Raw genomic sequence first — 14,319 nt, 5'->3', positions numbered from 1 at the left:
AGAGCCAAGTCAAAGTTCTAAAGTATAGAGGAAGCCCAAAGCAGTAGTGAGTAGCGATGATGACAGCATAGTCCAGTGCGATGATGATGATGATGATGATGGAGCTTTAATGCTTGTGTCATCAATGCATCCCTCTCTCAGAGGAGGAGGAGTAGAGGAAGATGGGAAGGTGATTGGCTAGATGTGCCAGTTCTGGGATCAAACTCTGTGCTCTGACTGGGCAGATTGTTTTGAGGCGATGATTATAAAGCTGTATGGTCCCGATGTCAAATACATATCCTAGAACGGTAATACTGTATAAAATAAATAAGTTGTAGACTTCTCAAATGGTCTAGTCTCATCCCAGCACTAGCACCCAGCCTTTCTAACCCTCAATACTAGTGTGTATAGTATCTGTGTTCTATACAGGCTGTGTGCTCACTGATCCCCAGTCAGCCCACCCACAACTTGATTCCAAACCCAATGATGCACTGTGGCTTTTATTCAAATTCTTAACAGATCGAAGATCAGTTTACCTCAGTTAAATCCTAACTTACAGTGAATCTGAAATACAGTGGCTGATTCAGGATCAATGAGGTGCCACTATCTAACAGAAAGGAGGGGGTGTGTCTCACCTCAGGAACGCCCATTTTCCTACAGGCATCCAGGAAGTTCTCTACGTTCCGCCGACACTTAGCCATGCTGAGTTTGGGCTGCGGGGTCACACAGAACGCAGAGCTCAACGGAGACTATAATTGTCTGTAACAAAAACAATCACCAATTCCCACTTATCCCTCTTTAACCCCTCATTGACCCCAAGACGTACCACAGCAGGCGAGGGCACATGGATGCTGACCACGGAGCGTGGGCGAATGTGATTGGCCAGATGGCATAGCACCACCCCGTCCATGAGGGAGGAGCCTAGGTCTTCAGGAAGAGCCACCTTCAGTCTGCTCTCTATGCTCTGAGGAGAGACAAGAGGGGTAAGAGGGGTAAAAACCCACTCACCTTAACACACACACAAACTTAGGACATAATGCTAATACTGGGGAGTTAATTTCCAGAAGCGAGAGAGAAAGAGAGAAGCTCTCACGTCTCTGAGTTGTTCCATCAGCTCCAGCTCTTCTCTCAGCTGTTCCATCTTCCTCCTCATGGTGAACTGAGGGTCAACAGACTCCAGGCTCTTATGGGTCCTCAGGAATACTGCCCCCAACATGCAGGAGGAGAGAACAACAGCCGCCATCCATTAGACAGGAAGTCAGTAACTAACACCTACACATATTGTACTGTACATAGTCATTCACACCCACACTTCACACCCATACAACCACACATACTGTAGCCTACATAAATACATACTGCAATATTCACTGACACGGAAAACACACTTTCACTTACAAGTGGATGCGTAGCTACCGTACACTTGCATAACCCCTTATTCATATCCACTAATGCAGATGCACTCTATAGTGCTGGGCTCTGGGCTGCATTCATTGTCATGGAAACAGTCATCTGCACTGAGGAGTGAATGTGGAAGATTGGGTTTCCTAAAGGCGTTCCACTTAGTCAATCCTGCATACCAACAGATGGCATAGCAAGCCCTCAAGGAACTGATGGAACTGAAAGTTCTTATCTTATTGTACATTAAAAGCAGAAGTCTTCTCTCATTGGTATTCTATTCAAATCAGTGTTTTAAACTGGGTAAGCACAAAATATGGAAGTCAAAGCTGCAGAGAAATGTGTCTTTAAAAAGAAAACTGTGTGGGAGGAGGAAATGTATTCAGAGTGTGTGTGTGTGAAAAACAGGCATGGCCTATGATCACATTCTAAAACGTAGGAGTGAATCATTTACGAAAATCAGTCAGTGGCCTATATTCTAGTCATAAATCTCCCCTGCAACAGCCACCATATACAGCTTAGTGACACACCACATGTTTAGTAGCTCTGCTTTGTGATACACACTCAGACCACATGAGGGAGCCCAAGAGTCACTGGATACTTCAACCCACACTTGGGGAAAAGAGAAGAACGCATTTCTGAAGTATTCACACTAGGCCTTAATAACATGGGCCTATCTGGTCATCTCTCACAGGGATATGGCTCCTTGAGGGGCTATCCAAGGAAGTTAGAGATAAACACATACAGGCCTCATCCAGAAGCATGACTGGCTGATAACTATCAGAGTGGGTATAGGGGAACAGCGAGGGGCGATGGTCACCCTCCACTTTCGCCATAAAGAGAACAGGATGTTGATTATTAGAGGTTGTAAATGTGGTTAGCAAGGGGTAAGAGTAACATTTAACAATACAACAACAGAAAGAGACATGTAACTTTTCACATCACAACATTTGGATTTTAAATATTTTGGACATCAGAGCAACGTTGAGGAAATCTTATTTGAGTCATAAAAGGATGTTGCTATGATAGGGAAGATATACAAAACCTTGCAGAGCCCATATCCAACTGACAATCTCTTAGAAAAAAATAGGAACTATTGGAACCAAGACTTAAAAAGACCTGATGTTGACACAAGATGGAGGGAAAGTTGGAGCATAACTAATGAAATTACAGTTAACTAAAATGTATGCTTAATCCAGTGTATAATGTATGGAATGCATTATACAAGAGACAAAATTATCTTATTCTACAGCACAACGGCAGAGTCATGTCTTAAGTGTAAAACTAATAATGACTCAATAATCCATGATTTCTGGGAATGCTATTAAATCCAAAAGTTATGGGCAGAGAAAGAAAGTTGGCTGTCAGAAGTATTACAATGTGAACTTACTTTTAATCTGTCTGTCTGCATATTTCAAGACACAGCATATGGGGGTGTAGTGAGATACCAAATGGGCTGGACGATTCTTTTGAAATCAATCAATTCGCTATCATTAATACAATGGAAAAATTGAATGATTTATTATTGAAATATAAAAATGGCATGGGTGACCGAAAAACTATTGGTGCAATTTATGTCCAGGTGGCAAACAATAATGCAGGCACTAGGGATGGGGGTCTGGGCAGATGAGATGTAGTTGTATGTGTGTGTCTTTAAGTTGTTGTTTCTATGTATATGTTTGTATTTGGAGTAAAAATAATATGAACAAATTATGTATATATACACACAGTACCAGAAAAAGTATGGAAACACACTCATTCTAGGTTTTTCTTTATTTTTACTATTTTCTACATTGTAGAATAATAGTGAAGACATCAAAACTATGAAATAACACATATGGAATCATTTAGTAACCAAAAAAAGTGTTCAACAAATCAAAATATATTTTATGTTTGAGATTCTTCAAAGTAGCCACCCTTTGCCTTGATGACAGCTTTGCACACTGACATTCTCTCAACCAGCTTCATGAGGTAGTCACCTGGAATGCATATCAATTAACAGGTATGCCTTGTTAAAAGTTAATTTGTGTAATTGTTTTCCTTCTTAATGCGTTTGAGCCAATCAGTTGTGTTGTGACAAGGTAGGGGTGGTATACAGAAGATAGCCCTATTTGGTAAAATACCAAGTCCATATTATGGCAAGAACAGCTCAAATAAGCAAAGAGAAACGACAGTCCATCATTACATTAAGACACGAAGGTCAGTCAATACGGAACATTTCAAGTAAGGAATGGAAGACCCCGAGTTACGTCTGCTGCAGAGGGATGGGGGTGTGAGCCTGGTAACTCATTAGAGTTACCAGGCTCAGAATTTGCAGCCCAAATAAATGTTTCACAGAGTTCAAGTAACAGACATCTCATCATCAACTGTTCAGAGGAGACTGCGTGAATCTGGCCTTCATAGCCGAATTGCTGCAAAGAAACCACTACTAAAGGACACCGATAAGAAGAGACTTTGCTTGGGCCAAGAAACTCGAGCAATGGACATAAGACTGGTGGAAATCTGTCCTTTGGTCTGATGAGTCCAAATGTGAGAAATTTAGTTCCCAACCACCGTGTCTTTGTGAGACACAGAGTAGGTGAACGGATGATCTCCGCATGTGTGGTTCCTACCGTGAAGCATGGAAGAGGAGGTGTGATGGTATGGGGTGCTTTGCTGGTGACACTGCCGTGATTTAAAATTCTAGGCACATTTAACCAGCATGGCTACCACAACATTCTGCAGCGATACGCCATCCCATCTGGTTTGTGCTTAGTGGGACTATCACTTGTTTTTCAACAGGACAATGACCCAAAACACACCTCCAGGCTGTGTACGGGCTATTTGACCAAGAGAGTGATGGAGCGCTGCATCAGATGACATGGCCTCCACAATCATCAGACCTCAACCCATTTGAGATGGTTTGGGATGAGTTGGAACGCAGAGTGAAGGAAAAGCAGCTAAGTGCTCAGCATTTGAGCGAACTCCTTCGTGACTGATGGAAAAGCATTCCAGGTGAAGCTGGTTGAGAGCATGCCAAGAGTGTGCAAAGCTGTCATCAAGGCAAAGGGTGGCTATTTGAAGAATCTCAAATATAAAATATATTTTGATGTTACTACATGATTCCATATGTGGTATTTCATAGTTTTGATGGCTTCACTATTATTCTACAATGTAGAATAATAGTAAAAATAAAGAAAAACCCTTGAATGAGTAGGTGTTCTAAAACTTTTGACCGGTAGTGTGTGTGTGTACACACATTGAAAGTCACAGGGCTCTTCAGTAAGGCCATTCTACTGCCATTGTTCGTCTATGGAGAGTGCATGGCTGTGTGCTCGATTTTATACACCTGTCAGCAACTGGTGTCCCTGAAATAGCCGAGTCCACTAATTTGAAGGGGTGTCCACATAGTTTTGTATATTTAGTGTATGTGTGTGTGTAATAGCAAAGCATTCATTTTTCCCAGAGTAATAGACACAGATTGGGCCTCTGAGGGCACACACTGTGAGGGGGTCAGAGAAAGAGAGAGAGAGAAAGAGAGAGAGGAATATTGTGTGTGTCATGCTTTCAACAACAAACCCAATTTAACCCTGTCTAATGGCCGCCCAGTGGCGTTCTAGCCCAGAAGGAAATCCTGTATCAGAGAGGAAGTCTAAAATCCTGGTTCCTCTCTAGTCAGGGCTGCTACTGTGTGACATCACCGACCCACAGAGAATAAAACTGTCAACAGCTGGTGTTGTTTATGAGTTCAAAGGTCAATAAAAGCTACTGCACCATACGGTCATTCAGTATCAGTACAGTCATTCTGCTTCCTCGATCAGCCCTCAAGCATCCACACACAAACAGGTTGTGTAACTGTGCTACCAACGACTGGTGATGGTGTGACGCTAGACCAGGGCTCTCCAACCCTGTTCCTGGAGAGATACCCTCCTGTAGGTTTTCGCTCCAACTCCAGTTGTAACTAACCTGATTAATCTTATCAACCAGCTAATTATTAGAATCAGGTGTGCCAGATTGGGGTTTGTGTGAAAACCTACAGGACGGTAGCTCTCCAGGAACATGTTTGGAGAGACCTGCCCTAGACACACTTGGAGTTGGAATGGCGCCCTCAGACTGGGTTCTGAGAGCTCATTGGCTGTTAATGAGGTCAGCCACTCGTGATCTCACCTATTGGTTACTGGTGATGTCACCTCCCTGAGGCCTGACCCGTTTACTGGTGATTGGTTATATCTTCATTGAAAAACAAAGCTATCACCGCTGTTCTCACTACTTGGGAATTCCATGACCGATTGTCCAACATTACTGCTCCTTGGAACACTCCTATTTTCTTTCTTCAGGACATTCTTTTGGAATGTCTTTGTTATTATAATCTACCTATTGAACTATTATCATTAGCAACGGGAGAGTGCTAAAAAGTTAATGTTGACTTTGAATCCATGCTGATATCATAAAAGCGCACACTTTGAACAATGTTGAACAATCATGTAACATGAGTCGCCCTGGGGGAAATGGCTGTCGGCAGCTTTCTGTTTCCCTCCTTATGGAAGTGGGATATCCCCAGTGAGACCATTATCTAACAGTTAAAATATAAAACTATAAATACCATGAGCAATAGAAAGGAAGCCAGGGGAGAGGAACAGCAAGATACTCCGTTCGTACGTACGTACTAGGCTGAGTGAGTGAGTGAGTGAGTGAGTGAGTGAGTGAGTGAGTGAGTGAGTGCATGACATCAGATATCTCAGTACCCAATCTGCTTTCCCACCAATATCAGCCCTGGCATGAAAGATACTGTGTCTGTGTTTAATTCGTTTTCCAAAGGCTATAATGCACTGTTAGGCAGAGCCCGTATCAAAGGGGACTTAATGGAGGGTGGCGTCTGTGTGTGTTGCCAGATCTGGACTGTGGTTGTACTGGGAGTGAACATACGGCTGATAATGACTGCAGGAGGAATGAACAATTTCTCTCTGTCAGACAGAATGTGGTAATGTCCAGAGCTAGACAAAATACATCTGTATGTATAAATGTGTATGTGCATCAGAGAGTATCTGTGTGTGTGTGTTGTTGGGTGGTCTTGGAACTAGCTTCTGTATAGCAGACCCCCTTCCAATGTCTTCAACCACATTGATGCAGTGGCGTACAGACACACGGTTTAACTTTTACCATGTGCCACCACAACACACGTGCCAACATGAGAACAGATGGAGGGATGGAAAGATGAAGGAAGAGGAGGAGTGTGTGAAGTGTGGAGGCTCTCCTTTGATCCTCTGGGCCTCAGAGTTCTGCAGCGTCACACACACACACACACACACACACACACACACACACACACACACACACACACACACACACACACACACACACACAGACACAGAGTCAGGGAACGGAGTAATCGAAAACACCCCAAACATGTGGTCCAAGGCACAGATGTGACTGCAAAAGTACAGTGCACACTTTCATCACACTCACCCATGGCTTGGAACAAGGGATAGAGAGAAGATGAGAGATCACAGAGTGTAATAGGTAGAAATATAGAAAAAGGAAACAGTGAGAGAAAGAGTTGAGAGAGAGCGAGAGAAGGAGAAAGAGAGAAACAGGAGGGAGTCACACAACGCAAATGGTTTGCAAACATCTGACTGTGTCTAGTTGTGTTTGGTTTCGAGGCCTCCGATTGGCCAATTAGTTGGGAGGAGTGACCTACCACTGCTGTGCATGCCTCCATCGCCTGGTCTAGGGGGAGTGTCTCTATCGACGGACAGGGCCTGTGTGAGGAGGGGGCGGAGACAGAGCGGGGGCGAGCAGGGCAGTGAGGCGGGGGCTAGAGGAAGAGGGGCGGAGGGCAAGGTATAGGGGGAGAGGCCAAGTAGAACAAGACAGATCCATTCCAAAACCCAAAACCACACCCGAGACACCAGGGAAATTTCCGGGAAAAAAACAGTTTGAATTTTAAAAGACAAGGGAACGAAACAGGCAGCAGCAGTTGATAATCGCATGCAAAGGCAGGTTGGGTTAGATAAAGGGGTGTGATTGGAGTGAGAATTGGTGTAAGAGGTCATGCAGTAGTCGAAGGAGAGGAAACAAAGGAGATGTGAAAGAGATGCCATGAAGAAGAAAAAATACATAAAAAGAAAATAAATCAATATTAGTGCCATTTCACAATACAGATTTCATGACATGCTGTTAATGGTAGCCTACAGCTAAATTTGACACACTACAGTAGTAGCCCACTGTACGTAGCAACTAGCTGGATGGATGCTAGCTCTATTTCTACAAGCAGCAAATATCAGATGCTAGAGTCGTTTCAGTGAACCTGCACCCAAAGCCATCTGACCCTGAGCAGTACCAAACAGGTAGAGGATTTGTAAATGATTTTTTTTCTCAACTCAGAATCTGTGGACCTGTTCTGTTCCACGGGAGGTAGCTAACCAGTCCTCCAGTTAGTTAGCTAAAAGATGGATGACACCTTGTATGCGTCTTCCTCCATAGCCACTCTTTGGGATTGGGTGCAGAGTACTCACATCCACGCCTTCTAAGCAAACACACATCACTTTTTCCGTATTGTTCACACAGCATTACAGAAACATTGTGGGAGCATTGCATGTTAGCCAGGACAGGGCTGGTAGCCTCTACAGCACGGCCCAACTACTGCTGCTGCTTTACGGGACTTGAGCACAGAGGGCGTTATGAGATACCGTGTGTCTCAGAAGTTCTAGTCTGAGGGGAACAAGTTGGGGTAGTTGGGGGGGGGCGACTGGCTCTTGACCATTGGAGGAACTGCCCAGGTCTTTCTTACCTTGGGATAATCTTATAACCCCATAAAAGTAGGATCGAGGTGTGGGAGAACTTGGGGGAGAAGCAGAGCGGATCAAGGGCATCCATGTCTTTATGTTGGAGTGAAAGGATGGATTTAGGGACAGTAGTATCATGTAATTATGGATTGTGGTAGGTATAGAGATGTACCCATCCCTTCACCCACCCATCCAGGCCTCTACCCACCCTCCATACTGTGCCATTCCCAGCCTGCACTCACCAGAGCGGGGCTTCAGCCCAAAGGCAGGGGTGGTAAACGTGGGACCGCTGCCTGGAACTCTGTCTTCTCCCTGATAGAGAGTCCATGGGAGTACAAACATAAAGGTTAGGGACCCTCTTATCCCGAGAGTACATAATACATACACATTGTCCAGGTCTATATGGGCAATTGGGGACAAGACAGCCGGTATTGAATGTGTGTATATTTGTGACCTCTGTGTATGTGTGTATGATGTACGTGTGTTCAGGATTTTGATTGGAGCTTGGCATCCTATACTATGAAACACTAAAGATGACCTCTGAGCTGGCTTAACTAGAGCACAACTCACCCTGTCCCTTTCTCTGACCCTCACCCAGATTGACTAGCATGGCCAGTTGTCCTCTAGCTTGGATTGGTCAATACATCTCATGGGTTGCACAGTATCTAGAGGTTTGGTAATATCAATATTGCTTCAACTCTAATTAGTTGATTGTGCTGAGGTAACTGTTGCTATGACCATGTAGCTCGTATTGGACAAGCTGTCGCTATGTGGTGACAGAGCTGGCTGTGTACACTGTTCCCAATAGTGGGCCCTGTCTCTCTCGCTGTGTGTGTGTGACAACGCTATGGCATTGTTGAAGATTTTTTTTAAAGAATCCACATACAATGAAGTCTTGTTCTCCTTGTTATGTGTTATGCTGTTGTTCCTCCTCCCTTGGTGCTGGTCTATTTCAACTTCAGGGTTGTCAACTCTCCAGCTAGCGCTTTTTTAATGACATTAAACCAACTTTTAAGCTCAAAAGCATTTGTTTAGGTCTTTAAAGTGTGTGAGCCAATCCCAGTCTTGCTCTGAAGGATCGGAACAATCTGGGCAACATTTATTGTTATATATTGTATCTGGGCAACAGTTACCATGGTATTGAAGCAGACTGGGGCGGGGTCAAATCCTCATGTTTGTAAACTATTGGCCAACTTCACAAACTACTAACTATAGCGCCATGCTACATACAACACACAACTAAATCTCACACAGTCAACAAAAACACCAACACTACACACAAGCACCTGCCTCAAATAATTCCCTTCATCTACCTCTAGAAGCGTAAACAAAAAGGTAAGATCAAAGTTATAGACATTTAAAACAGCAGACCGCCACACAGATCTAAAAGGTCATGAGGTGACTAGGTAACAGGATAGAGGTCACACCAGCAAACACAACTACTGGTCACGAGACTGAATCCTAACTTGAGATCCAAGTAAACAAACGTTCAAGCAATCTTGCACTGAAGTCAATGGCAGATTTTTGAGAAAACTCAAGTTACGCACAGATCTTGAGTTAGGATTTGCCCTCTAATGCCCTTAACCACATATCTAGGATCAGCTACCCCTACTATAGCCCTCGTCTGAACTATGTAATACGTCACACAAAAACTGACTTGGGACCAGTGGTTAAGAGCATGAAGTGACCACACACACAAAGATGAGGGAAGTCAGAGGCAGGGATTGGCTGGTAAGCCTGAGGGGAGTGGCCCACCCATGGCTCGTTACTAGGTTTACCTGGTTGGACATATGTGTCTCATATTGTTGGCATGCAAGCTGGGCCTCCAGCCTGGCCCTCTCTAGAATCAACTCTCGTTTCTTCTGGAACTCAAAGCCTCCTTCGGGAGTGTCCCACTAGATAGAACATACCAACCGGTGGAACTTATTTGTACATCTACTTAGTACACTATATATACACACAAAAGTATGTGGACACCCCTTCAAATTAGTGGATTCAGCTATTTCAGCCACACCTGTTGCTGACAGGTGTATAAAATCTAGCACACAGCCATTCAATCTCCATAGACAAACGTTGGCAGTAGAATGGCCTCACTGAAGAGCTCAGTGACTTTCAAATGTGGCACAGTCATTTTTCACCTTTATTTAACCAGGTAGGCAAGTTGAGAACAAGTTCTCATTTACAATTGCGCCCTGGCCAAGATAAAGCAAAGCAGTTCGACACATACAACAACACAGAGTTACACATGGAGTAAAACAAACATACAGTCAATAATACAGTAGAAAAATAAGTCTATATACAATGTGAGCAAGTGAGGTGAGATAAGGGAGGTGAAGGCAAAAACAAAAAAAAGGCCATGGTGGCAAAGTAAATACAATATAGCAAGTAAAACACTGGAATGGTTGATTTGCAGTGGAAGAATGTGCAAAGTAGAGATAGAAATAACGGGGTGCAAAGGAACAAAATAAATAAATACAGTAGGGAAAGAGGTAGTTGTTTGGGCTTAATTATAGATGGGCTATGTACAGGTGCAGTAATCTGTGAGCTGCTCATCGCCGAAGTCGAGGATTGGTAGGATGGTCAGTTTTACAAGGGTATGTACAAGGTGCTTAAAGCTAGTGAGGGAGATAAGTGTTTCCAGTTTCAGAGATTTTTGTAGTTCGTTCCAGTCATTGGCAGCAGAGAACTGGAAGGAGAGGCGGCCAAAGGAAGAATTGGTTTTTGGGGTAACCAGAGAGATATACCTGCTGGAGCGCATGCTACAGGTGGGTGCTGCTATGGTGACCAGCGAGCTGAGACTTTACCTAGCAGGGTCTTGTAGATGACCTGGAGCCAGTGGGTTTGACGACGAGTATGAAGCGAGTGCCAGCCAACGAGACCGTACAGGTCGCATTGGTGGGTAGTATATGGGGCTTTGGTGACAAAACGGATGGCACTGTGATAGACTGCATCCAATTTATTGAGTAGGGTATTGGAGGCTATTTTGTAAATGACATCGCCGAAGTCGAGGATTGGTAGGATGGCCAGTTTTACAAGGGTATGTTTGGCAGCATGAGTGAAGGATGCTTTGTTGCGGAATAGGAAGCCAATTCTAGATGTAACTTTGGATTGGAGATGTTTGATGTGAGTCTGGAAGGAGAGTTTACAGTCTAACCAGACACCTAGGTATTTGTAGTTGTCCACATATTCTAAGTCAGAGCCGTCCAGAGTAGTGATGTTGGACAGGCGGGCAGGTGCAGGCAGCGATCGTTTGAAGAGCATGCATTTAGTTTTACTTGTATTTAAGAGCAATTGGAGGCCACGGAAGGAGAGTTGTATGGCATTGAAGCTCGCCTGGAGGGTTGTTAACACAGTGTCCAAAAAAGGGCCAGAAGTATACAGAATGGTGTCGTCTGCGTAGAGGTGGATCAGAGACTCACCAGCAGCAAGAGCGACATCATTGATGTATACAGAGAAGAGAGTCGGTCCAAGAATTGAACCCTGTGGCACCCCCATAGAGACTGCCAGAGGCCCGGACAACAGACCCTCCGATTTGACACACTGAACTCTATCAGAGAAGTAGTTGGTGAACCAGGCAAGACAATCATTTGAGAAACCAAGGCTGTCGAGTCTGCCGATGAGGATGTGGTGATTGACAGAGTCGAAAGCCATGGCCAGGTCAATGAATTTGGCTGCACAGTAATGTTCCTTATCGATGGCGGTTAAGATATCGTTTAGGACCTTGAGCGTGGCTGAGGTGCACCTATGACCAGCTCTGAAACCAGATTGCATAGCGGAGAAGGTATGGTGGGATTCGAAATGGTCGGTAATCTGTTTGTTGACTTGGCTTTCGAAGACCTTAGAAAGGCAGGGTAGGATAGATATAGGTCTGTAGCAGTTTGGGTCAAGAGTGTCCACCCCTTTGAAGAGGGGGATGACCGCAGCTGCTTTCCAATCTTTGGGAATCTCAGATGACACGAAAGAGAGGTTGAACAGGCTAGTAATAGGGGTGGCAACAATTTCAGCAGATCATTTTAGAAAGGGTCCAGATTATCTAGCCCGGCTGATTTGTAGGGGTCCAGATTTTGCAGCTCTTTCAGAACATCAGCTGACTGGATTTGGGAGAAGGAGAAATGAGGAAGGCTTGGGCGGGTAGCTGTGGGGGGTGCAGTGCTGTTGACCGGGGTAGGGATAGCCAGGTGGAAAGCATGGCCAGCTGTAGAAAAATGCTTATTGAAATTCTCAATTATAGTGGATTTATCAGTGGTGACAGTGTTTCCTATCTTCAGTGCAGTGGGCAGCTGGGAGGAGGTGTTCTTATTCTCCATGGACTTTACAGTGTCCCAGAACTTTTTTGAGTTTGTGTTGCAGGAAGCAAATTTCTGCTTGAAAAAGCTAGCCTTGGCTTTTCTAACTGCCTGTGTATATTGGTTTCTAGCTTCCCTGAAAAGTTGCATATCACGGGGGCTGCTCGATGCTAATGCAGAACGCCATAGGATGTTTTTGTGTTGGTTAAGGGCAGTCAGGTCTGGAGAAAACCAAGGGCTATATCTGTTCCTGGTTCTAAATTTCTTGAATGGGGCATGCTTATTTAAGATGGTGAGGAAGGCATTTAAAAAAAAAAAAATAACCAGGCATCCTCTACTGATGGGATGAGATCAATATCCTTCCAGGATACCTCGGCCAGGTCGATTAGAAAGGCCTGCTCGCTGAAGTGTTTCAGGGAGCGTTTGACAGTGATGAGTGGAGGTCGTTTGACCGCTGACCCATTACGGATGCAGGCAGTGATCGCTGAGATTTTGGTTGAAAACAGCAGAGGTGTATTTAGAGGGCAAGTTGGTTAGGATGATATCTATGAGGGTGCACATGTTTACGGCTTTGGGGTGGTACCTGGTAGGTTCATTGATAATTTGTGTGAGATTGAGGGCATCAAGCTTAGATTGTAGGATGGCTAGGGTGTTAAGCATGTTCCAGTTTAGGTCGCCTAGCAGCACGAGCTCTGAAGATAGATGGGGGACAATCAGTTCACATATGGTGTCCAGAGCACAGCTGGGGGCAGAGGATGCCACCTTTCCAACAAGTCAGTTCGTCAAATTTCTGCCCTGCTAGAGCTGCCCCGGTCAACAGTAACTGCTGTTATTGTGAAGTGGAAACGTCTAGAAGAAACAACGGCTCAGCCACAAAGTGTTAGGCCACACAAGCTCAAAGAACGGGACCGTTAAGTGCTGAAGCGCATAGCGCGTAAAAATCGTCTGTCCTAGGTTGCAACACTCACTACCGAAGATCCAATCTGCCTCTGGAAGCAACGTCGGCACAAGAACTGTTCGTCGGGAGCTTCATGAAATGGGTTTCCATGGCCAAGCAGCTGCAAACAAGCTTAAGATTACCATGCACAATGCCAAGCGTCGGCTGGAGTGGTTTAACGATTGCAGCCATTGGACTCGATTGCAGCAACGATTGCAGCAGTGGAAACGCGTTCTCTGGAGTGATGAATCGCGCTTCACCATCTAGCAGTCCGACAGACGAATCTGGGTTTGGCGGATGCCAGGAGAATGCTACCTGCCCGAATACATAGTGCCAACTGTAAAGTTTGGTGGAGAATGAATAATGGTCTGGGGCTGTTTTTCATGGTTTTGGAATAGGCCCCTTTGTTCCAGTTAAGGAAAATCTTAACACTGCAGCATACAATTACATTCTAGATGATTCTGTGCTTCCAACTTTGTGGCAACAGGAAGGCCCTTTCCTGTTTCAGCATGACAATGCCCCCTATGCACAAAGTGAGGTCCATACAGAAATGGTTTTGTCGAGATCGGTGTGGAAGAACTTGACTGGCCTGCACAGAGCCCTGACCTCAACCCCATCGAACACATTTGGGGGATGAATTGGAATCCCGACTGTGAGCCAGGCTTAATCGCCCAACATCAGTGCCCGACTTTGGAATAAGATGTTCGACAAGCAGGTGTCCACATACTTTTGGTCATGTAGTGTACATCTACCACAGCAATTCAAGCTTCACTTCACCACAGCTCAAATATGTTATACTACAAACAAGTCATCTTAAGAATATTCAAATACCAACGAGCAGCAGAGCTAAATAAAGGGAACACTTAAACAACACAATGTAACTCCAAGTCAATCACACTTCTGTGAAATCAAACTGTCCACTTAGGAAGCAACACTGATTGACAAATTTCACATG

The 14,319-nt window shown here is 44.6% G+C and overlaps 1 protein-coding gene across 7 annotated transcripts in view; it reads right to left on the bottom strand.

The window, feature by feature from the left end:
* lrch1 (leucine-rich repeats and calponin homology (CH) domain containing 1) overlaps window positions 1–14,319 on the bottom strand; it is a 101,073-nt gene that overhangs the window by 6,480 nt on the left and 80,274 nt on the right. For 3 of the 7 annotated variants that reach the window (XM_071355130.1, XM_071355134.1, XM_071355131.1), the window contains exons 14-19: window positions 9,920–10,036; window positions 8,384–8,453; window positions 7,055–7,171; window positions 1,073–1,182; window positions 806–943; window positions 615–692 (exon numbers count right to left, since the gene is read on the bottom strand). In XM_071355130.1, the coding sequence (XP_071211231.1) occupies window positions 615–692; window positions 806–943; window positions 1,073–1,182; window positions 7,055–7,171; window positions 8,384–8,453; window positions 9,920–10,036 (630 nt within the window). The remainder of the gene's footprint in view (window positions 1–614; window positions 693–805; window positions 944–1,072; window positions 1,183–7,054; window positions 7,172–8,383; window positions 8,454–9,919; window positions 10,037–14,319) is intronic. The other 4 variants (XM_071355132.1, XM_071355138.1, XM_071355133.1 and 1 more) reach the window with 3 other exon arrangements.

The sequence above is a fragment of the Salvelinus alpinus genome, chromosome 20, assembly GCF_045679555.1.
Source record: "Salvelinus alpinus chromosome 20, SLU_Salpinus.1, whole genome shotgun sequence".
NCBI lineage: Eukaryota > Metazoa > Chordata > Actinopteri > Salmoniformes > Salmonidae > Salvelinus > Salvelinus alpinus.
This window is presented reverse-complemented; position numbering and strand designations above follow the sequence as displayed.